Consider the following 26,508-nt stretch of genomic DNA (forward strand, 5'->3'; position numbering starts at 1 on the left):
TATTATGATTTTTCTTCAGTTTAAGAACTTTATATATGTATATGTTCTTTGTACTGAGGAAATTAACGATACTATTAATATTATTATTAATACTTTTACATTTCATATAAAAAAAATAAGTGAAAACACTTCCAAGATCCATAGATCTAAATTTTGAAAATGTTTTTCATTACATTTATCGGTGTTTAATTCACGTGTTCATATTACTTAAAACGGTCAAATGAATTGCATCTATTTTTTTTTAAATCAAATTGGACGTTAATTTCGTACACATCTTATGATAATGATTGTAAAATTGATTACTTTTATTCAGTAAATCTCTAGGAAAATTCTCTTAAGCGATTAAACATTGTTCTCGAATTTTATGGTTCAAATTTTGCCGCCATCCTACTTACGAAATCCGCCATCCTGTTCCCGCACACTTCAAGCACATCTCTACTAAACACTTCTACCATTTGTAACTCTGGCTGTCACATGTCACTTTACTATTTTTGACACATTCCCGATTGGCTTACGTCAATCCCCTGGACTGGCAATCATATGTCATTGACTCATCAACAAAACACAACAATCGTAAATATTAATTTGTTTTACTAATTATTCATTTCCTAAATATTATTATGGAATGGTAACATATTTGAATAAATTTTACGTGTTCTGAGAAACGTGTGATTCGTGAGTCGCGGTTCCAAACAAGGTTGTTTCTGTTTTTAATTAGTTATTATTTGTCAGAGGGCCCCAAAGTTTTAACAAGCCAGTTTTCTTTATATCCTTTTTAAATCGTTTATATTCCAACAATGGAAGCGAAAATTGAGCCGCTCGAGTGCCTAAGGGATTCTCCCAAGTTCAGGTAAAAATCAACTGTAAATATTTAGTTTTGGAGGCCTATTTCAATGACTTTTCCTAGGACTCTGCTGGAAGAAGAGGAACAAAGTATTGAACAATTGGAACATCGATTGGAAAAAATTTTAAAAATATCTTCTACAATGATTGAAGCAGGGAAAACCTATGTTGGACAACAGAGGTAAGCAATCAATATAAATTATTATTCAACTAAATTCAAACTTGCTTTGTTGAATAAGTAGAATTGTATTTATAACAATCTCGGCATAGCTGCTTTTAACCAAGTATATAGAAAATTAAATTCCATATATGCAAACCAGAATTAAAAAGCCATTTCTAAAACTAAATATAAATTTAATTTCATTGTGTAATTTAAATTAACTGACAAGGCAGATATAAGTAAGATAAAGATTAAGCTTAACCATGATTTGAGATTGTTACTGTGATTAAATATTATAAATTAAAGTAAATTACAAAATAGGACATTTTTCAAAAAAAATTTAAAGTGTCCACATGTCAGGATTTTTGGAAAATAACCCAGATAAAAACAACAGCATAACCCTGAAAACAATAATATATAGGAATAAAAATAATTTACTAAATAGGGTATTTCACCTCACTAACACATTAAAAAAAGCAAACAATTTTAATTAATTTGAGACGGGCAATAAATAGTTGTTATATTTCTTCTTAAAAATGTCCTCCTTGCTGTCCTGGTAGCAAACAGCATTTAAAAAGACTGTTTCGGTATTTGCAGTTGACTCTTGTTACTTGTACTGAGATTTTGCCTTGTCTCTGTGTAAGCTTATCCAATATATACTGATGGTGTTTGCTGTTAAAAGTTTATTCAAGAAGCAGGAAAAATGCAACTTTTGTCTCTTTTCAACAGTAAGTTCTTTAATTTTGGGACTTATGTGGTCCCTGAATCTCAAACTAAACATTAAACATGCACACAAGTACTTTTTTTCTATTGTGTTTAACATTATAAGATTTTGAACCATCTTTTTATAATTTTTAATCATTTCTGATAGTGTGACATTGGCTCTAAAGTTTGATGGTTCATCAAGCATGCCCACTTTTTTTTAATTCATTATGGGAAAATAGATTTTACACAGTAAAGCTTTAATCTAATTTACCATAATAATAAATTTAAATGTAAAAATTACAATTTTCTTTGCAGCTAATTTAAATTTATTTAGTGCCATAAAATTCAGTTCAGATTCTAATGACTGGGCAGTGAAATAAATAAGATGTTCTACAATACTTGGCTTTGTCTACAACTTCTGTGTTTATTGACATAAAGCATTGTTTGAGTTTGAATACAGAATATGCAAGAGAAATTAGTTGCAAGGGTAGAAAGCCGGTACATGACGGACTTAATACAGTTATTCAAAATCTTATATGCAAAACTTACATCATAATAGTCCCTTCTGTCAGTTGATGGATTTAAGCCAAGATTGGACATTGTCGACTCATTGTAAAGATTGATTCCTGATTTCGATAGAAATTTAGAGTATTTCAGAAACTTATTTTGAACCATATTAATTCTCACAATATGTATTTGATTGTAAGGACACCATATAACAGTTTTAACCTGCAGTATAGACCTAACAAATTCAAATATATTTATTGTCTAACAAGAATCTAATCCTAATCACTAAGACAATATATGAAAATATAAGTAATAATAATGCATATATCATGAAAAATAATAATAATCATATATAAGAACATAACTAATAGATAATCATATAATATGTATGAGAAAAAAAAGTACAAGAGGTACCTTAACTAAATATTTTTAGAATATTATTTGACAATAATTTTTTTTAAATGAGAAGAAGATAGATTAAAGAGATTGACATCCATACTCAAATGGACCAAGTTAAACCAAGAGCATGCTCTATATAACTCTGTATTTGTTTGCTAAATTGGTGCTTTATGTTTGTAAGTAAAAATGTTTTGTCTTCTAGTATTAATGTAAGGCACAACAAAGTGTGTAGCTGCTAGCCATTCCAGGTAGTTCATATGGCCATTACATAATTTGAAAAGAAAAAGCAAACCTGCATAAATGGTTTCCAGATGAAGGGAAAGCATATTGAATCTGCTGAGTAACAAGTGCTGATCAGGGTAAACTCCATCAATTTTAAAAGCAATATGATTCAGAAATTTACACTGAATAGATTTAAGTCTAATAAGGTGAACAGTATAGTTTGGATACCAGATTGGAGATGCATAAAGTATTCGCAATTTTACTAAGGAAGTAAATAAGATGATTCTACTTGATATATTAATGAAGTCTGATGTAGTTCTTATAATAAAACCAAGAGATTTTAAACATGAGTTTATGATGTTACTTATGATTGCAAAAATTAAGCTTCTTGTCAATAGTGACAGCCAAATCACAGTTAGAAAGTATTGTACCATTTAATGTATAGTCGAAGCCAATTTAATTTTTCATCAAAGAAATTGACATCTTTCTAGACTTTTCAATATGAAAGTCTATTAATTTTGCACCTAGAACATCTGCGAGTATTAAGAATCCACTTGTGAGCAAAGCATCTAGGTTTGAGTAACCCCAGGTGAATAATTGCCAGTGCCCTTACTGAAGTCGATGAATATTGCATGAGTTTCATGACCCTTTTCAGAGTTTTCAAAGATAGAGTTAGTAAAAATAGATAAGTTTGTACAACAGAACGTCCAAGCATAAAACCATGTTGCTTAGGCAATATTTTTTCTTCAAAATTGGCTGACAAAACCAACATAACACACTGGTCAAAAACCTTTGGAATTGCTGATTGAATATTTATAGGTCTACAGCTTCTGACATTGTTTTTCTCTCTATTTTTATGAATGGATGTAATGTATCAGTCAGGGAAATAGCCAGATTGCAGGGATTTGTTATATATGAAATATAAAGGGTAATAGAGAGTATGGAAGCAGAACTTTAACTGTTAAGGATTCCATCGCGTCCTTTTCCCTTGTTTAGATCTAGAGAGCTTAATACATTTTCTACTTCAAAGGCACTTATGTTTATTACATCAAGACTCTCATGCATATATTATTTAGACTACATAGCTGTAACATCTATAAAATGCATAACGTGTCAGAATTACATTTAGAGAATACAAATTTCCAAAAGTTTTTAGGATTGCGGTTTACAGAATTTTCAGCGTTATGTTATTCCCAGCAGTCAACGTGGGTTTAGAAAGGGGTTTAGTACCTCTGTGGCTTTGGCCAATGTCACTGATGACTTATTCCGCGCCTCAGACAAGCAAAAGAATAGCCTGCTTGTACTTCTAGATTTTTCTAAGGCATTTGATACAATCAATCATCGGCTTCTTGTATCTAAATTACAGTTTTATGGGTTTGATTTCCATTCATCCTCAATTATAGAATCATATTTGGATAACAGGTTTCAGAAAATTAATTCAGATAATACTTATTCAGAAGAAGTAAAAATTTTATCAGGTGTTCCACAGGGGTCAATTTTAGGCCCACTATTATTTTTGGTTTACACATCTGATATTCTTAAAGCAACTAAATATTGTAAAATACAGGCATTTGCAGATGATACCCGCATTTATTGTTCTTTTAGGGCTAATGATTCTGCGGTTTTTGAAAAATTGTCAATGAAGACTTACATACCTTGAGTGATTTTTGTAAACAACATAATTTAAAAATAAATCCTGTTAAATCACATCTTATGATATTTGGCAATAAAAGTAAAGCATTTTCTTTAAAGAATAATCTAAATATTTTTTTAGATGATAATAAATTATCTTTTGTCGACTCTGCTAAGAATCTGGGATTGATATTGGATAGTGAACTTGGATTTAGAGAACATGTCAAGAAACTTATTCAGAAGTCTTATATAGCATTAAAAATACTTTATAGTAATAGACATATTTTAAATTTTAATTTAAGAAAAATGTTATGCGAGTCACTTGTTCTGTCTAATTTTAATTATTGTGATTATATATACGGATTTTGTTTAGATGTTAGTAGTAAATATAGGATACAAAAAGTGCAAAATTCTTGTGTTCGACTTATATATGGCATGCGCAAATTTGAACACATTTCTCCATTGTATACTGCTTTAAACTGGCTTAAAATGGATTATAGGAGAGTCTTACATTTTTGCATTTTTTGTTTAAAAATAGTTAATTATATCGACTCACCTAGTTCCCTTAAAGAACGAGTTGTTTTTCGTCATGATGTCCACAATGTCAACGTGCGATTTTCAGATAGATTGTCTATGCCACATCATCAAAGTGCAATTTTTCAACGCTCTTTTACTTATAATTTTGTAAAATGTTATAACGCACTTCCAGTGCCTCTCAAGACAATGAATTTAAAAAATGTTCAGTTGTGTAAACTAAAGTTAAAAACCTACCTTTTTGACTTGCAAGATAGTGGTTGTATATTTCCGCCTAGATAGTCATTAATATATTTTTTTTTTAAACTTTATAATATATCAAATCTTAGACTTTTTAAATTCAAATTGTTAATTGGATCTCCATTCTTTGTGCTTTGAATAATGTTGTTTTCTATTTTTTTTATTTTTTGTATTGAGCTCTTCTCTGTAATTTTAATTAAGATACTTCTTTTATTTTTATCACGCTAGTTGTCTTCAACTCATTTACTGTGTGCGTATGTGGTTCAGTAGAGTAGCTAATACAGCTAGACTGCGCCACTTATGCATACTTAGTTAATAAATTATTATTATTATTATTATTATTATTATTATTATTATTATTATTATTATTATTATTGTATATGTATTAGTATTATGTGTCAAAAGTTCAAAGCAATATTCCGATAACTGATAACACTGTTTTCTCAAGTTGCTGAAGTTCTGATAAATGAAATTCTTAATTCCCACTTGAACTGAGATCTATTTACTTCTCCTTAGTTGAATCTCACATTGCATATAAAATAGTATTCTGGGGTTATTGTAGTACAACCAGTTTTTCTTTAATAATTATTTTACAGAAACAGACTCTAAGGTTAATCTTTAAAATGTCTTTTAGGCAATCTTGTAAATCAATTTTTATCTCACAAAATATCTTAACTCCTCCATGCTTGTATTTGCTTAGCCTATTGGCAAGTCTACAAGGCTGTGGGAATTTATGAGATGCCTTAAATACTTTAACCGGAACAAACAGATCAAAGGAAGTATAAGTAAAGTACCCACAACGTACAACAAAATTATTTTTCTATCAAGAGTATTATTTCTTTAAGCTTAGTCATGGTATAAAGAAATTAATCAAAATATTGATAACAATAGGGCAATCTGTAAACTTTCTTAATGAGTGGAGAAACCTTAGAATCACTTTAAATCAGAAACCTTTAAATCACTGTCTCATGGTCTGACTGCAGTTTATAATATGTTCTGGATAATTTGAACAATTGATTAAACCTATCAATACTAAAAAGGTCAATTTCTTTTGTTTTTCAGTCTATTTGCAAATAGTCTTTGGGACCTCAGTTTGCATTTTAAAGAAGACCCAGATGTTCTTAGTGCCTTAAATAAATTGATTCATAGCTTACAAGAAATGAATAAGTTCCATACAACGTTACTTGATCAAGCTTCAAGGAGTATAGTAAAAAATATAAGTACTTTTATTAAAAGGTATAAGGTTTTATACAATCATTATACATGTCCTAACAAATCATATATTTTTCAGTGATATTAAGGCTGTAAAAGATTACAAACATCACTTTGAGAAATACTCTAATGATTATGACAACATTCTCCTAAGAAACTCACACATTTCCAAAAACAAACCGCAAGAAGTTGAAGAAGTTCAAAACGTCTTAGTGGCTGTGAGGTCATGCTTTGGTCACCAAGCATTAAACTATGTTAATAGCATTTATGTTTTACAAGCTAAAAAGAGACATGAAATTCTCAGTACTGTAAGTAAATAAATTAATAAACAATAATAATTTAAGTTTTAATTAATTTTTTGTGTAGCTCTTGTCTTATATGCATGCATGTACTGCTTACTTTCATCAAGGTGAAGATCTGTGCGAAGACTTACAACCATTTTTTAAAAGGCTAGCAAATGAGGTAAGAGTTAGCTAAGTAAGCTAATTGCATTTTATATTTTAAGTTGGTTTTTAGATTAGCAATATGAGTTATGAAACCAGAAAAATTGAAAAAGAGGTCGAAAACTCTCATAGCTTGGTCTCACAACCAGAAAGCCAACCTATTTCAGTTTCAAACGACAGAAAATCCCCTAAATTAGAAGGTTATCTGTTTAAAAGGACCTCTAATGCATTTAAAACCTGGAATCGTCGATGGTTTTATTTATATGATAATAGGCTCGTTTATAGGTGAGAATTTATTTATTTTTTTGTATGAAATTAAATATTTTATTATATTTTTTATTTATAGGAAAAGGTCAGGAGATGATGCTGACACAGTAATGGAAGAGGATTTGAGGCTGTGCACAGTTAAACCTGTCACTGAAGGGGAAAGAAGGTTTTGTTTTGAAATAGTGTCTCCCTCAAAGTAAGTATGATACTCTTTTATTAATTTTTGGTTGTTTTCTGACAGCATTGAGCAGTTTTTTTTAAGTAATCAGTATATTTATTCCATCTAATGGTTAATTAGAAAAATATCAGGTGATTCATTAATGTACTCAGTTCCTTTCATGGAAAAACGAAAAAAGCTTCATGAATATAGTTCCACAATGTTTTTCTTCTGAGATACAGAATGTCAAAATTTTCATTTTCTTCATTAAATAAAACTTAGTTGTTTAAGTTCAGTAAAACCAATGTCTTAACAGTTGTGATATATTCAATATACTGTGTGAAACCATGTCTTTAAGGGTATGTCCTATTAGCTCTATAATAGTCTTTTATTTAGCATTTGGCCAATTTAGCCTTAAAATACATTTTAGTATAGAAAAGTTATTTTCTCTGTACTGTTGATCCAGTCTTATTTTTTTGGTTTTAGAAGTCATATGCTACAAGCAGACTCTGAGGAAATGTATCATCTCTGGATAGAAACTTTGCAAAAATGTATTGGTGCGGCAATTCAACGAGTTCAAAGTATCGATTCTCAGGAGAAAAGTAGTGAAGAAAATCAATATTTAAATAGTACTGGTTTGAACCAGTCTGTTAATAATAACAAAAAAGTTCAAAAGATACGGTAAGATATAGACAAAAATCTACAAAAAATATTTATAAATTCGGACCTTTAGTAAATGGCACAAAACATGCTAATATCTTTATGGAATTATATCGATTTTTTTGGATTAACTATTAGTTCCTTATTTTAGAATATGGGAAAAAATAATAAAAATCCCCGGAAACAATTTTTGTGCCGACTGTAAGAGTCCAAATCCCCGTTGGGCTAGCAGAAACTTAGGAATAACATTGTGTATAGGTAAACCAAACCATATTTTAAAGATAGTAAGTAATTTATTGATATTATACCGTGCAGAATGTTCCGGAGTTCACAGGAGTCTGGGGGTACACTACAGCAAAGTGAGATCCTTGACTCTGGACGATTGGGAACCGGAAGCGGTGAAAGTGATGGCCGAACTTGGCAATGATGTTGTCAATAAAATCTATGAAGCCAATGTACCGGAAGGGTTTCAGAGGGCATCCGAAAACTGTACAGGGTAAGTCTATTTTTGTTTATATCTATAGTACTTCCCATTTAATAGAAGAACAACATTGAAAGTTCAAGAGACAAATATTCCTTTATTCTGAAATCAGTTAATATAAGTACACTGAAAGCACTAGATTAACAGAGAACACAGAAAACTATATAAAATGAACGTCTCGCCACAAACCAAAGATTTCTCATAGTACTTATTAAGGGAGTAATATGTCTTTGCAGAAGTTATTTTACCATTTCTAAATACATTGTGTTACAGAATAAGATGCTGATTGTTAAGGGTGTTAATTCTTAGGTGATTTTAGGAAGAAAAGTTCAAATAAAGCTATGTCCTAAACTCCTTAACTTTTGAGCTACAAAGTGTTGGAAGTTGTCATCTTTTTAATCAAATTTGGAAGACCCTGTATGATTTTTTTTAATATAATTATGTAATGTTAAAGTACCGCTAGACTTCTATAATTAGAGTTGCTATAATTGAATGGTAAAATAATGTACATATTTTTTTTAAATAAATTTATTTTTTTTTACTAATAAATTGACCATGTAATTAATTTTTTTTCCGTGGTAATCTCATATCGGACGAAAAAAAGTCAAATAAGCAAATTTGCCCTGAATGAATGAATAGGAACTATAAAAATAGTCTTTATTTTACGTGAAAGCATTGGCGTGTACGGAAGCCACTGGCTAAGCTTTAAAAAAATCTCCTACAACAAAAAACACACCCACAGACTGTTTGCGCTGTTTGTGTGTGCTAAATTTTATAAACATATCTAGGGAGTTAATAAAGTTATGATGAAGAAACGATTTTTTTCCTAAGTTTTTAACACCTTGTTGCTCAAAAGTTAAGGGGTTTAGGACATGTTGTATTTCAACTTTTCTTCTGAAAGTCCCCCATGGATAACACCGTTAAGGATTAGCATCTTATTCTGTAACACCTTGTATTAGGTAAGTCGTATTTTGATTGACTATAAATTCTGGTCTCTTTGGAAATATTGTATGCCTCATAGATATTCCGGAAAAAATGAATGTTTGTAGTGCTAAAATTTCTATGTATAGGTCAACTCTAGACACTTTCAATATTATTTTGATTGAAATTTGAGTATTTGTTTATATTAGTTTCTAAGTGACTTTGTCAGTCTGGCTTCTAATTTAATACTGTTTAAGTATTTAACGATGTTAAGAAATAAATATAGGAAAGAGTAAAACGTAGCCGGGAATAAATACAGTATTTATGAAAAAGGTTATTATTGAGTTTAGGGGCAAGGACCAATAGTTTTTACAGATAATTGGTCGAGATTAGTAATCGGCTACGCACTGCAGATCCTTATCTTTATGGGTCGATAATTTGGAACTATTTTATTGGAAAAGCCTCACTTTACTATTTCCTTGTGTTAAAATTTGGTCTAAAAATAAATAATAAAGATTCACCGACATCAGAAGTGGGATCAGCCCATCCAGAATTGACTTAAAACATTCTGACGGATGAAATAAAAATAGAAGCAAATATAACAGATCCGGAAGGATGTATTGGTGGATGAGTTTGGTTAGATGCAAAAGTTTCGGGATTTTGCATTGCGTTAAAAGGCTTTAAACGGTCGACGCTATTTTCAAATAATCATCAAATTAGTTCGAAGCGTCGAGCCTTTACTAAGCCAGACAAAAAGGAACAACCATTTATAAGCAAGTGTTGTGTCTTTGCAAAATTGAACATGAGGCTTATGGTGTTATGTGTCTGTTATGTGTTTTGCTTGTAGAAACCAAGGAATATTTCAACTAGTTGTTCTAATAAAGGAAAACTTCTACTAGCAAATATAAAGAAAGGCAGAGCAATTTGGTGGAGGTGCAGGTATTGCCGCAAGGATAAATGAAAATCAAAAATGGTAAAATTGTACCATTTCTGTTTAAGTCAGGTTTTGACTATATGTATAATTTACAAATTATAGTATTGGTTTGAATTCAAGATTTTTCTTGAACTTGATTTATTTATTGTGCCTGATGATTACATTTCCTTTGAGGTTTTATTGGAAGAGAGTTGATAAATCAAAACATTAATATTTGTTTTAGCACGAAAGGTTTGATTATAACCCGTGTGTCTTGACTTACAAAATGAATGATGCTAATATTGAACAAATTGGTACTGATTCAAGCAATTCTAAAAAAACTCATCATCCAAAACCTTATCGTTTGCCACCAGTTGAGGGTGAAATTGGTTGTTCCAAGGTTTCAGAATTTTTATTATAGGTTAATATTATTCGACCCAGCTCTTCTTACGCAAGTCCTATTCTATGGGTGGAAAAGAAAAATGATTCTGATAGTACGAGGTGTGGCAATTAGGTTCCAGAAATTTAGTTACAACTCGGGAACTGGTAACATTGCGTCATTTGTAAGCATATGCCTGGAAAGAAGGAACCTTGCTTTAGTTCCAGTCGAACTTTGAAGTCGATAGCACGTTTGGTTTGTATTTTATGGGTGTTTTTCGAATGTAACTTTGTTAGTGGCGTCGTGAAAATGAGTGACTCACATTACAAACACAATCTTTTTAGTGAAATATGGCGAAAAACCCTCGGAAATCCTCTGAAAATTGCAGGTGGTTTATGGAGAGGACTGCATATCGAAAACGCGAGTATTTAAATGGTTAAAACGGTTCAAAGAGGGAGCGTGAATCGGTAGATGACGATCCATATAAAGGAGCTCCCGTCACCTCTCGTACCGACGCGAATATCGACCGTTTGCGCGCGCTTATCACGAATGACCGGCGCCTAAGTATTCGTGCGTTGTTAAACAGTTAAACATAATAGTTATAAAAGTTAAACATCAACAAAGAAACTGTTCGCAAGATGTTAATGAGAAATTAAACATGCGAATAATCTACGCAAAGATGGTGCCTAAACTTCTCACACATCGTTAAATTTCTCGAAAATGAAGCGTATCTTCGGACATACTTTTGTATGAATGTTTTTACTTAAATATTTACGAGGAATCACCCCTTAAAATTAAAGTCATCACTTATGTTACACCCTGTACATAAATATTAATGTCATATTCTTAACATATTTTCCTCCAAGTTTGTTCTGAGAATATAATAAGCAAATTCCGAACAATATATTTACAGAGCATAGTTATAACGTGATTATGTTTAGTGGGTTGGTGATTTTTGGACTCCAAAGTAATTCTGGCTTTATTTATAAAAAAAGTTTTAAAAGCCTATACTTTTTAGTATTGTTAGAGAAGAATGGATCAAATCGAAATACGTTGATAAAGCGTTCGTAAGAAAATTATCCCAATTCGAAGCAGAACAAGGTTCGAGCGAGAACCCTACCGAACTAAAAAAGTGGACCGTGAAAAAGATCCGCAGGTCATGCAGGTACACCAACAAAAAAGCCGTAAAAAAAGAACAACTGAAAGAAAATCTCGATGAAAAGGAAAAAGACGAAATGGAACTTCCGGGGGAAAACTCATCCGAAAAAAACGAGGAAGTTGGAAGCGATATTCTCTTATTTGGTAATGATTTGGACGAGGAAACCGTTAGTACTATTGACTTGAGTGATCAGGAGAGTACTGAGGGTGACGAAAATGGTTATGCAGGTAAGCTAATCTCAGCTCCCCTGATTTTTCCCCATAATTTGTTTATGCGTTTTTAGGTGTAGAAGAGATAGAAAATCTCGATTTTGACCTTTTACTATATAAAGCAGCAGCCGTTCACAACTTGCCAGTGATGTGTCAAGCATACGCCTTAGGGGCAAACATTAATTGGACAAACCCGAAAGATAAAGACAGGACACCTTTACATGCTGCAGTGTTAAGTGTAAGTAGAATATTTTGATTTTTTTATAGTTGCCCAGTGAACCTAATTATTCACGAAATAATTGGGATGTAAGAACGTTTTGACGCCTTTTTTCTAGATTAAAAAATGTGGTGAAGAACATTTTTATCATTTATGATCTTTGCCATTTTTGACGTACAATTTATCAGATATACAGATCAGTCTGTAGGTAAACGAATTATATTTGAGTGTGTAGTAATTTAATTTTTGATTCCGTTATATTGTTTATTTAAAATTTTGCTGCTCTGCATCTTTAACTCTCGATATAGTTTGTTATGACTATATAAAATAATTACATTTTCTATATTCTTTGTGTAATATGGAATATATGTTGAATATTTGTAGCAATATGACCAAAGGCCAAATAATAATAATCAGCTTTTATATTTAGGTGTTTGTAAAGTCTATATGGCAATATAAAAGTTTTTTAATCCGTGAAAAAACTATTAATAACTCTAAATATTTACAAGGAAGCTTGTAATGACCTTTTTAACGAATAAGTTTATCAGGTTTTATACTCAATTAACATAAAAATAAATTCTTTACATGAATTTTCGTTATATTTCGACTCTTTTAAGGCCTTTGACAGTATTAAGACTTTCTACGAAATCCATGGAACAACTACTCAATAACTCCAAAAACGTTATATTTACAAGGGAGCTTGTAATTAACTTTTTGGGAAAGAAACTTATCATCTTTTATACTAAATTAATATTAATGAGATCGTACATGAATTGTCAATATATTTAAATTTTTGTATGGTTTTTGGCAGTATTGTGTTTTTTTAGTCCATGAAAAAACTACTTAATAACACCAAAACGGTTATATTTACAAGAAAACTTGTAATAACCTTTTTGATCAAGAAACTTATCAGCTTTTAAACTAAATTGCAAAATATATTAAATAAAGTAGAAGAGTCATTTATCAGCATTTTTAAAGCAGATACCTATTTTCTGTTACTTAGAAGAGACTTTAGAAAGAAACTGCTTTTCGGAGAATAAAAATTATCCCAAATCTCCCGAAAAAAAAATATTGATCTCAACTGCCTGGAAGAAACAGAAAATTAGATTTTAAAGCGATTTTCATTCCGCAGAAAAATTACAAAAATTCGGAAGAAAATCCTACTTTTATGGAAAGATGTATAAAAAAATAATGTTGCATTACCTGGAAATTTTAAAAATGAGAATAAATGTCTGAACAAATATAAATTCTACCAAAAAAATATATCCATAAAAGTGATGTCAGCTGCTTAAAAGACATTTTAAAATTATTTTAAGAGCCTGGAAAAAACTCATAATAGCCCTTACTACCCGGGAAAAAAATTAAGAAATAATAATTAAACTGCCTGGAAAAGCAAGAAAATAAATCGTAGGAAAATTCCGAGGTATAGTAAGAAAGAAGAATGAGTGAAGATGGTTAAAACCAAATCGAATCGTCGACCAGATCAGTAAGTGTTTTCACGTTAACTAATCTTCAAGAAAACCAGGATCACGCGATTGATTTTTATTCTATTTTTCAAGGCAGTTGAAGTGATTTCTTTAACTTTTCTGATTTGTAGGAAATTAGTAAAAGGGAATAAAAGTGTCTACTTTCATATAATTTATATAAGATTTTCTGATATCACATCCTAATGCACATAAATTTCTACATGGATTTTCCATTTTCGTGATGAAAAATTCAGGATTTTTCCTTTTTTTTTCTAGAAAGTAAAAATTTTCTTTGTTCCAGGCAATCGAAATTTATTTTGGTCTATTTTTTCCAGGCAATTGACGGCACTTTTTCATTTCGATTTTTTGGTATTAGTAACTCGTAATTAAAATTCAGGCTGTACATATGTAGTCAGAATTAAATTTTTCCAAGCAATTGAAAATCTGTTTGTTTTTTTTAATTTGCTGGAGTCAGTTTTTGTCCCAAGAAGTTTAAGTATTTTTATTTTTAATGCTTTGAAAGCAGTTTAGTTCTTCTCATTTCACATAGGATCTCAAATGTCAGGAATATTTTTTAAAAAAATCTCTTTTGCAGAATGGTTGACTTATTTTTGCCATATTTATAAAACTTGAAAAGAATAGTTTAAATAAGGTAGAAATGAAGAAAGGTTGGGAAAATTCAATGCTTTCAATCGATAAAATCATTACTCTTAAAGCCGTATAAAGCCTAAGATGTCTTTAATCCATGAAAAAGCTGCTCAATAACTCCAAAACTGTTATATCTACAAGGAACCTTGTAATGTTCTTTTTAGTGATGAAACTTACCAGTTTTTATACTAAATTAACATCAATAAAATCGTTCCATGAATTTTTAATAGAATTTTTTACTACCCAATAGTATAATTGGTTAAATGCTATATTAGCAACCTTTTTTGTTATGAATATGTTCCTAAAGTGGAACAAGTGTGACAAGCACAAGGCCTCAAAACGAAGGAAAAAAATTTTTTCCGAAAATATTCGGAGCTTGGACATCCTGTATATAAAAAAATTGCTAAAATAATTAAAAAAACTAATTAAATTAAAAATTAAGGATGTTCCCCACAACATTTTAGTTTGAAAACAGGGCTCGTAGATTACAAATCTCGTAGATTACAAAAATCGGTAAAACAATAATTGCTTGCCCCAATATTTCTAGAGCTACTAGACTAATTGTGTGGCCTAAAAATAAATTACGTTCTAAGCCAAAATAAACCTCTTAATTTATAAAGCTAAAGATGATGTTTGATGTCTCAAAACCCTTGAAATTTTCTGTTCTTTTTTTTTTTGAAGGGTTCTGTCATGGCTTGCGCCTATTTGCTCCTGAACGGGTCGAAAATCAACGCGCAAGACAAATGCGGACATACGCCATTGCATTTAGCCACCGAAGAGGGTCACACGGCGCAAGTTTGTTTGTTTCTTAAATATAAGGCTGATCAGCATTTGGAAGATGAGAATGGAAAAGTGCCTTTGGCCATGGCTGAAACCAAAGAGCATGCTGATATTGTTACTTTGTAAGTATTCCTTTTTTAAACATTATTTGACAAGAAGAAGTTGGCGTATTAGAATTGATAGAATATTATCTAGTTGACAGCATTTCCCTCAACAGTCGGTTATAATATTATACTCGTTTGCCATTTATACATCAAACAATAATGAAGTTATAAAAACATGTTTAATTTCATTCATTGGATTTAATAATACACATTAAGATCTACTTGCCTACAGCATTCTCTTTATCTAAATCCAAGCAAGTGTTGTTTCTCAATATTTGCTCCTAAAAAGACGTGCAAACTATAAATATTCAAATAAGTGTTAGCGTGTCTGTAGAAAGAAAGGAAAACGAAAAAAATATGGGTCTTATTTTTGACAGTCAAATGCTATTTGCATCTCATTGTATCCAAAAATCTCTTCTTAGACGTAAATTATTTTGCAACATTCGACACATTCTATTGCAAGCTTTAAAAAAGATTTTATTCTTTCGTTCTTTCTGTATTTGTATATGCCACTGCTTGTCACAAATTTAAAAAAATTTTATACAGAGTACAGAACTCCTGAATTTGTAGATATAAAAGAATTTCTTCTATGCAACAAAATGGCTTAACGTGGAAACCAAGCGTACTGTGTATAATAAGACACCTATATATACAGTAAATTAATTTATAGATCCCATGTACATAATATCATTATTAAATTTAAAAGATTGATAACACCTCCTCCACATCGAACATCTATTTATAAACGGAGTTTTTTTACATTTATCTTTGAGCTATTGATAATATATAATTTTTTTTTTGAGATTTTTTTGACAAATAATTTGTATAAAATTTAATTAAAGTAATATGGAAAAAGTCTTGAGTATAAAAATGAAGGCATACTATAAATGTCTAAGGTTGAGTAGAGCAGGGTAGATACCATAAAGCGGGGCTACTTTGTGACAATTTTTTAGGTTTTTTGATGATAAATCATGTAAACTTGCAAATAATATTATTTTAGATATACCAACTTATCGTTTCATATTTGTTCTTTGTCACCCCATGGGTCGGGGTTTCTTTGTGACATGGATCATTTTGTTTGATATTTAACGTGAAATACATTTTGGCACAAAGTAACACCCATGCTCTATTTATATACAAAAAATATATAATATTAAAATTTTAAATAGGGATATTTGATAGATAAAAACACATAAATAATTACAAAATAACCTTTATTTTACATGTCTAAATGCTCTTATGCAAAATATTAACAAAATGTTTATTAATGTGTAGGTAACTTTAAACAAAAGAAAACTAAGTAATAAAACTGGTGGTAAATAATATATGATACACCTGTGATTACACAACAAAATCACTTAACTCTGGAATGTCAAATAACGCTCTTCTTCCACGTTGAATTGGGGCATTTATGCCCATAATAATTTCCTTGTATCTATAAAATATCTCGTCTTTCTTTTGAGGCTACTTCCACTGCTTTCCAACACGTTCCATCATATTTACTGTCGCTCCTATGCTGTATACAGTCGTATCTTGACCTGTAAAATACTTTCCTTCAAATTTAATAACGACGTACTTTCCCTCTGACTTTTCTGCTTTTTGGGCTACAGTTCTTTTCCCGTTCATCTTCATTACTGGAAAAATGTTTATCCCATGGACTGTCATCACTTTCCATGTATTTAATTTGGTCCTGATTTTCACTGGAACTATCTGATGTTGATCCATTATCTCGACCGCTTTTTAGGCGTTTCTTTTGTTGGATGCCGGAGGGTCCAGGTTGAGGGTCATCGTTGTTTTGCGTATTCTCAGCAGAAATGGGAGCAGATGGGATATTAAAATCACTACTACTTATGCTTTTACCTGGTGGAACGTTTAGGCGCTTTCTTCTTTTGATCTGCCTCCCTTTGGTTGTGTCAGGCCTTACATTGGTAAGGTGTTGAACAAAACTATTACCCACAACCTCAGCTATTTCGGTATCTGCTGTTACAATACGAGTGCATAAACGGTCCATGACCTCGTTTCGATCTAAAGGATAAATGCCTGTCTTTCTAAAACTAGATCTTAGGCTATCAGGTCCTCTTTCCTCTAACTGACTCATCAGCTTTTTTAAAAGGCTTGGAAATTTATCCTTTGGTATGGAAGAGACTCTGCTGCCGTAGTTGCTTGCCTTCCACTCGTTTAAAATTTTGCGCCATTTTTCCTTCATTGGGCGGAAAAAGGCCACGTCAAGTGGTAGTAGATGCGTTGTATTAGGAGGTAAAGGTATAAAGCGAATATTATTAGCTTCACATGCTTGAATGACCTGCTGATTTAAATGCGAGCTAAGATTATCTCCTATAAGGGCATTTCGCCCTTCTTGCCGTTTTAATATTGGCAGCATAAGATTTAAAAACCAATCCTCAAAAACTTGGTAGTCAAACCATCCCGAAGCCGTTCTATTATATTGCGCGTTTGCGGGTCCATTTTCAATCCATGTATTCCATAATTTTTGAGATTTATAATCAATATAAAGTGGAGCTAATTGACCCTCGGCATTTCCGCATACCATTAGAGAAGTACAGGCTTTGGAAGAGTTTCTGATTCGCTCAGGGTACTTTGTTCCCCTTTTGGTTATTATTTTTGTCTGGCCTGGGTCATCAACAAGGTTTGTTTCGTCATAATTCCATATATTTTCTGCAGGAATTCCTTCTAACTCAGCCTCCAAATTATCAAAGAAATTTTTTACAGTTTCTTCATCAGTAGCAGCCCTAGCATGTGTAATATTCTGCGCGATTCTCTGTGAAAGCTGCGGTTGTCGCTTCAAAAAGGACTTGACCCAATCAGGTCCTGGCATATTGTTTTTAAAAGGCTTAACTTTTTTGCCTTGACGTTCTATATACGATTTAACTATACATCTAGGATCAAATGTGCTTACGGGAAAACCAAAAGTTGACACAGTGATAATATGGGCGGCAAAGGCATCTTCTTCTTGGTCGGTAAATACTTTTTGTTGTCCAGGCCTATTTTTGTCCGTTCTTTAATTTTCAGCCATAAAGTATTTCGATATTTTTCCGCAGCACCGCGTAATGATATTCGTTTATTTTTTATATCATTAAGAGCTTCAGCTAACGTTTCTTCTGTATAGTTTTTGTAGCTGCGGCAGCCAATTTTTTTTTGTACGCCCTTGGCATTGTATCTAAAAGAAAACAGTTTTTTTGGTCTTTGTTTAACAGGTAAGGGGCTACTTTGTGACATTTTTTTTGTCACAAAGTCGCTCCTCGTTTTGTACTTTTTTCGTAAAAATCAAAAAACAAATTAAAAAAAAACTCGAAAGTATACAATTTTTACAGTAAAGCAAGCAAACATAATATACTTTAATATAAACTTACCTTAGTTAAAAAATCTTTCATGGTTTTTTACGCTCAATAGAAAGTTTACACATAAATCGAAAAACACCTGTTTGCCTAATTTTCAACTCTGCTCTGGTATGAGGAGCGATGTTTTGCTACCGGCTTTTGTCATATTGACCTAGATGGCGCACCCGGTACACTATTGTTATATGAAATTTAAATCGTTCTATCGTTTTTAGCGACCTGGTAAAAAAAATAATTTTAGTTAAAAGTGGCAATGTCACAAAGTAGCCCTACTTTACGGTATATAACTTATTTGTAAAGGACATCTACATCTGAACTTAACCTTTTTTTGCAACATAGTATAATTATGTTTAAAATATACAATAATTTGTTAGATTGTGAAAATAAAGTATTTATTATTATTATCAATTGTGTATTTTAAAATTTATAAATTATTTAGTTATTTTTAAATTTGAGTTGCAGCTTGCTGAGAAAATATATTTTAAGTAAGCCAGCAAACTTGCGATAATCAGATGCTACCCGATCAATGTGACACTGACAAAAAAGATTTCATACAGCAATTTCGATCTGATAAGGTAACAAAACAGTAGTCTAAATATAAATTCCAAAGTGAAACTTTCTAAGTATGAAACCATACCGCTTTAAAGCTGATAGCAATACTGTTAATATGCGGTACGAAGGTAAATTTATATATATATATATATTTATCTTATGCCAAATTAATAATGTGATCAAGCAGGCTGCTTAATATAGGTTATGGAGATCTTTGATCTGACATAACAAACTACAATTAGCAGCATTTATTCCCGGTCGGTTTTTTAGCACACCAATCCTCCAAGAAGTTCAGACAGCTTTGAAGAAATAAGCAATCCTTAGTACAATTTATATAATATATTACACCTGAGGTAGCAATATAATATTTCGATTTGAAACTTTCATACTCGACAAACTGGCATATATTAGGCAAATATAAATGAAACAAACCCATAAACCCAACAGAAAGGTCACACTCAAGACTCAATTTATTTAACAGTACATAATGGGCTATCCGATGAAAGGCTTTTTAAATATAAATGACGATTATATAAGTATTAATTAATTTACAAACTTGACCAGGCAAACAAATGTGCAACACACGATCACCCAATAAAGATGTGTAGAGGTTTATAAAGTTTAGTGATGGCTTCAAGTAAAAAATATTGATGTTTAAAATTAAAATGTAAAATAGCGAAAAAAAATTGAAATGGAACTAGCCATGGATAAAATCAATTAAAAATTATTATTTCACTTATATTATGATATATTTATTTCACTTACCTTAACTGAATTTTTTCACGAAAAATAATGACACTTTGTCAATAGCAATAAAGATTTTATATGTTTATTATAAGATATGTAATTTTTAGGATTTTTAAGTAAAACTTTAAAAATTAATTAAAATATGGACAAGGACTAAATTCAGAATTTAACAAATAAATTTCAAAACATTTTTTTTAATTTGGTGTGGCAGCTGTTTTAGCTTTGTTCTTATTCCTTTTGTTAACTATTTTACCATTAAAAAACGCATTTTTGTTAGTTTTTATTGTAGCAAGTTATTCATCTATTCTTTCACTTGACGGTATTTGACGATACTGTAAAATTGTAATGGCTTTTATTTGTTTATTTGCTTTTGTTTCAATTATGAGGCAGAAAAACCAAACACCAATAAATATTTTTTATATCAACATTATATTTTTTAAATACTAAATGTTGATTTCCAGAAATGTTCTTTTTTTAATTTTCGTTAATTTATCGATTTTTGTTCGTCTAACTTCTAATCTCTTAAAATTTCTTGTTTTAAATTTCTTAATTTAATTAATAACTGTTTTTCAATTATTTTCCTGCTGTTATTTTTTAAATATCTAGGGACTATTTTCATATACTTTGCAACACTGTTATTAATGCTTTATATATTATCAACTATGTAGGTATTATTTGTGATTAAAAAAAATGGTGGAAATTCAAAAATTGTTCTGATAATAATTATAAAATCAGTACTTAACTATATTAATAATAGAAAATTATGAATGCAAATAAGGTAATTAAAATTTAAGTGATAAATTATAAAACAATATAATGATATCAAGTTTGTATAAAATAACTTTTTAAGAGCGTTTTGAAATATAGTAGGCTCGCGTTAATGTGAACTCAAAAAATTTCGACTTAGTCCGCATTACTGAAATGTTCACATTATGGAGATTATATTAAAAATAGCCAAAATTAAAATAAAAGGGAACTACATTGTACTTTATTTATGTTTGTATTTATTTATAAATTTATTTATTACAGTTTTAAGCATTATACAAAAGTTTTATTTAAAAAAAGATGTAATTTTTGTTTGCACTTTTTTTTGCGACAGGTTTAAGGCTACAGCCTTTTCTTCTAAACCTTTTAGTGTTATAATGTCCTTTATGTCGACATAGTTTTGATTCGCCCATTGTGTGACAATTTTCAAGGCTGAAAGAGCCTCCAAATGCGTAACTTTTTTTCTTCAAAAGTTAATATCTCGCAGTCACTATCTTCTGAATCATTGCTATCGAGATTTTCCTCCACTGCGTCTGTATTCCATTCCTCAATGTCTTTGGGATTATAATCAATCTAAAAACAATCATATCTCAATAAAATTCTAAAACTATTACAGACTTTCTTCTTTTAATTTCCAAAAATCGAAAATTAAAAGGAGTAACTAGCACTAAATAATACCTGTTCAATTGTTTGAAGCAATGTAATGGTTTCATTAACTGCAGCTGCTCTAACATCATTTTCCCACATCTCTTTTAGTCGAGCTAAAGGTAGGTCATCCTCCTCCAAATTTTTTCCCAAAATAATATTCCAACATTTTAAAATTACTGAAGGCTCTATTTTTTGCCAGGCCATATGCAATTGCATAATAGCAGCTCTTAAAGTTATAACTTTTAGCACCTCAGCTACTCCTTGACGCTTTGATAGAATTGAACTTAATAGGCCTTTTCTGTAAAATAGTTTGGTTATTCGCAAAACATTTTGGTCTAATGGTTGAATTAATGGTGTAACATTTGGGGGCATGTAGACAACAAAAATGTGTCCATCAGACGTTTTTAATTCTTCTGCCGGTGGATGCGAAGGGGCATTGTCTAACAGGAGAACGGCTTTTAAAGGAAGGTTTTTGCTTTGTAAAAATGATTTAACCTAAAAATCCAATTTAGTCTTAAAAAAATTAAAAAGCAAACGAAACTTTCACTTACCTCTGCAACAAAATGCTTAAAAAACCAATTTTTAAAAATTTCCTGCATCATCCAGGCATTTTTAGTGCTTTTATAGATGACTGGATTATCAAATCCTTTAAAACATCTGGGTGAATTTGCTTTTCCTAGTACTAAAGACGTTAGTTTGTGTGATCCTGTAGCATTTGTGCACCCCAAAAGAGTTATTCTTTGTTTAGCTATTTTTAGACCAGTCGCGGTTTTTTCAAAAATTGCAACTTAGATTTTATCTGTCAATAACTTCCAATATAAACCTGTCTCATCTGCATTATAAATTTGATCTTCACTAAGATTAAGCTGCTTCATCTTTTTTCTTAAGCCTTCAATAAAGGGATTTACAAGGTGAGGCTGCGAGGACAACTTTTCACCTGCAATTTTAAGCAGCCTTATACCGCTATTTAAATTTTTGAAGCCATCCATCGCTTGCATTAAATTTATCGTTGAGTTTTAATTTTCTATGTAAATCTAGAGCCTTTTCTTTAAGCAAATGACCCGTAACTGGCAAATTTCGTTCAGGCTGTTTGGTAAACCATTTATACAGCAAAGTTTCCATCTTGGGGTTTTCTGCACTTTTTAAAGTAAATTTTTTATTTTATTAGGTCTTAAACTCTCTCCAATAACTTTTAGAATTTTTTCTTCTTTATTTTTAATTGCACAAATTGTTGAATTTGCTATTTGATATTTCTTTGCTAGTGCAGTAACACTCATACCATTTTTGTGCTCTTCCAAAATTTTTGATTTCTCATAAAGAGTTAAACACTTATTAATTTTAACCATTTTAAAAGGCCACTGCGCAAGATGCGACACTCTCTCTTATCTAATAAACATCAACTAAATGACCAAACAACGTTTCAAATGCATAAACCCAATATCCACTAACAAGCCTAGACAAGTCTACACAGGATTACTAAAGATTTCTTAAAATTCACATTATCGAAATATGGGTTTGTTCACACTATAGAATTAACATAAAAAAATATTGGTGTTCACATTAATGAGTTGTTCATAAAATCGTAAGTTCACGTTACCGCGAGTATACTGTAGTTTAAAATATATCAGAAACTCATATTTTGAACTTTCATTATATAAGTAAATTTTTTTTTATTGTTTTTTCAATAGTTGATTAATTTTTATTCTTTTTATAATCTTTTAATAGTTTTTCTATATTAATCCAATTTGTAATAAAATTATTTTTCTTAAATTTATCTATTTCGTCATCAAATAAAACTAAACACAAATTTAAACATAATACATAAATTAATTATTCCCTGTTTTAATGCATAGATTGCGATTGGGTCGACTCAACGAAGAAATGACGAATGCGGAATCCGGGATTTCCGGAGACGATATGTTCAACGACGTAGTTCGGGATTTTTCCCGAATGGCCCCGGAAAAACTACTTAGGTCCAAAACCTTTAACGAATAATAGTGATATTATAAGGTGCCTCGAAATGTTTTCATAGTCTATGTATGTTACTAATTATTGCTTTTAGTACTCACAAATACTGAGTTTTTCTTATACATACAGGGTGTTAAAAAAAATTAAATTATTTCTCTGTAAATTGGTTGATTTGGAAAAGTATGAGTGGTAAATACAGTGGCCTGATAAATGATCAATAAAAAAATATTTGTGACTTTATTACAATGAAACTAACAGAAAATATATAATTTTTTAGAAAAAGCTAAAACTTATCATTGAATTATAAAGAATGTATGATATATGAGACCAAAGTTTAATTATTCTTGTAAAATCATTCAATGATCTCCTTTTGGCAACTATCTATTTGTTGTTTTTATTTAAAAATGTTGTTTTTCCATGTTGTGCGGAATTATGATTAAAGTTACACAAGTGATGTTTCAATATCTTTATACAAAAATTGTTACAATTTTTAATGTAATTCTATTTTAATAATCTCTTTTTTAAGGTTTAACCCTGTATAGTATGAAGAAAAGCTATTTTAGCATCTAATTTAGATATTGTTTGTAGAATAATAGACATCACCCAGTATTGTTTTACTCACTCGGTATTTATGGACATTCCTATTTCCAGGGTGTCCTTTTTAAGCGATACTAATGTTAAATTAGAAAAAATTAGCTTTATAAAATAAGAGAGATAATTTTTAGGCTCCTTAGAGCTATAATTTATAAATTTTGTGTCATTTTCCAGATACAAGTGAAAACATTTGCCAAAAACTTTCTTTTGACGTAGAATTGAGGTATGAACAACATTTTATTTTATAAAACGGACCTACAGCATCGGACAAAAATAGAGCGACGATACAGTTTTTTTCTTTTATTAAAAAAGCAAAAACGCAAGAAGAATTAAAACTCAATAAAACAAATACACTCATTAATAAACATATATTTATTACATAACATACCAAAATTCTTCCGTATAAACAAGATCATAAAAAGAAAAGTTAAATATTTCTATACGACTAAAATTAAGCGACGCTTACAATAAAAATAAAAGAAAACATTATCAGATTGCACTCTTAATATTTAGTCCACAAGCCTTTATTTGCCATTACCTGGCGGCACCTTTGAGGCATGGAAGAAATTAAATTACGTGTGTACAAACACACATTACGTGTATTTCTTATGGGTTCTCTATTTGGCGTAGGACTATAATTATAACATATAATGTGATTGGCGTGAAAATATTTTTCTATTTTTTGAAAATATAGCTGTTTTAAATTTTGTATTGCAAAAAGGTGCCCAATAATGCGGGTCTAAGTTGGATAGGATTTTCTTTGTTTTTTAGTAAGAAAATACCGCATTTTAGGTTAGGAAATGTAACATAAAGTAAATTGGAAAACGTTTTATTAAAAAAAAATAGAAGGTGATAACTAAAAATTATTTCTAAACAAATGGAAAAATACACCAAATATTTAAAACATTGTGGAAAAAGTGGCATAATTGATAAAAATATGGAAAACCCCTTTATTACTTTAATTTGGCTTTATGAATTACAAAAAAACATTCAACAGATATTGGTGGTTTACCTGGACAGGCATATGTATAAATTTTAGCGGTTGTGTATAGTATTTACACACACGGCACAGATTGATAAAAAATAATACTGCGCCGCGTGTATACATATTATACATGCTTCTAAACAAGGTCAAATACAAAAAAAAGTGTCTCTTGCTACTATATTTGGATCTAAAATCTACTTATTAGAAAACAAAATTAATAAAACACTCCCGGCGCACCTGACCCAAGTTCTGATATACGCCCGGCAGTCAACGTGTTAACTACTTTTCCTCCAATTCGATAGTTCTGAATGGTCCTCGACACAACAGATTTTGAAACCCTTAGTTCTTGTTTTATTACGTATTGTGGTGTTCCCATATTATAAGATGCAATAATTCTGTCTTTAAGATCAATAGAAAAACCAACCTTTACAACCAACTTTACCTAAAAAACTTTTACCACGAGGCATTTTTAAACAAAATATAGATTTGATACCGACCAAAACCGATGTTTATCTACTAATGGTATGAACAATATCGATTAAGTCGCTTTATTTTTGTCCATGAAAAAATGTATAAAAACATACAACAATTTACTACTCTTGCTATTCATCACAAGAGGCAAAGAATATTTAAATACGATTAACAAAGGTATGTACTGATACTACAAAATTGTTCCAGTACAGGTACAGTCAAGTTTTTTAGGAATATTATAGCGTCGCTTAATTTTTGTCCGATACTGTATGTACATGTAAGGTACGGTATTACTGTTTAACTTTAAAAATTATGTACAAAAAAATTCATATTTCACCTTATTAAGGTTAAGAACAGTAATTAGATACATTCTAAATTTTTGATTAAAATCTGTTATATTTTCGGCATTTAAGTGTTATGTTAAATAAATTAAAATAAGTTTTCCCCTCTGTCTAGGAAATACAATTCGACAATAATTGACAAATTTTATAGTTATACTAGTATCACTTAAAATGGAGACCTAATGTATAATTGTTGCTCTTTATATTGTTTTTTTTATTAGACTTTATGATATTTACACTATTATACTGCCCTATAAAATTATGGTTTATTATGTTACATTTGCATATCTATTCGTATAGTTAAAATAGTAACATCTGAGGAGAGATATTACAGGGTTGTGTAGGTATGTGATATGCATTAATGTATTTTTTAACAAAATTAAATTCTGAGTATGATTGTATAACCATTTTTACCTATTTTATATATATATATATTTTAATAATGTTTATATAATCTCAAAACACATAGTTTTTATTTTTATTATACATTTAGTAATAAGTTATTGAGTCAACGAACTTTATTCCTAATTTCGTTTATATATTATGATATACACATGTTTTAGTAAAAGTGATTGTAAGAATCGTTGTTAGAATTGTACCTATTTTATACCAAATAAAATATCAGTAAATTGTAGCTTTATTTTTTTTAAATTTAATTAGTTTATATATATAAAATACTTTTAGTATTAAAATATATGTACGAGATAAGTTGTCGTAAGTTGCCATTTGATGCATGAAACAGTATAGGTATGTTCAAGCCTTATCTTTGTAGTTGGAAATTCAACAAAATAGTGTGGGAAAAATTATATAACTTTAATAAAAAATC

At 30.3% G+C, this 26,508-nt stretch overlaps 2 protein-coding genes across 2 annotated transcripts; one reads left to right on the forward strand and one right to left on the reverse strand.

Annotated features, from left to right (window-relative positions):
* The first annotated feature begins 531 nt into the window (after positions 1-531).
* On the forward strand, positions 532-26,263 carry LOC126734576 (arf-GAP with coiled-coil, ANK repeat and PH domain-containing protein 2). The gene is made up of 15 exons (XM_050438266.1): positions 532-675; positions 733-850; positions 908-1,024; positions 6,305-6,478; positions 6,534-6,762; positions 6,821-6,916; positions 6,971-7,182; positions 7,244-7,360; positions 7,808-8,002; positions 8,133-8,239; positions 8,297-8,477; positions 11,694-12,061; positions 12,118-12,281; positions 15,056-15,276; positions 23,177-26,263. Exons 2-15 carry the CDS (start codon positions 798-800, stop codon positions 23,316-23,318), a joined length of 2,376 nt encoding a protein of 791 aa, XP_050294223.1. The 5' UTR covers positions 532-675; positions 733-797; the 3' UTR covers positions 23,319-26,263.
* Positions 20,892-21,802, reverse strand: LOC126734578 (tigger transposable element-derived protein 2-like). Its single transcript, XM_050438269.1, has 2 exons — positions 21,354-21,802; positions 20,892-21,248 (listed from the first exon to the last, which is right to left on the reverse strand). The coding sequence occupies exons 1-2, from the start codon at positions 21,693-21,695 to the stop codon at positions 21,102-21,104; spliced, it is 489 nt and encodes a 162-aa protein (XP_050294226.1). The 5' UTR covers positions 21,696-21,802; the 3' UTR covers positions 20,892-21,101.
* Positions 26,264-26,508: the final 245 nt, after the last annotated feature.

Source organism: Anthonomus grandis, chromosome 3 (assembly GCF_022605725.1).
Source record: "Anthonomus grandis grandis chromosome 3, icAntGran1.3, whole genome shotgun sequence".
NCBI classification, from domain to species: Eukaryota; Metazoa; Arthropoda; class Insecta; order Coleoptera; family Curculionidae; genus Anthonomus; species Anthonomus grandis.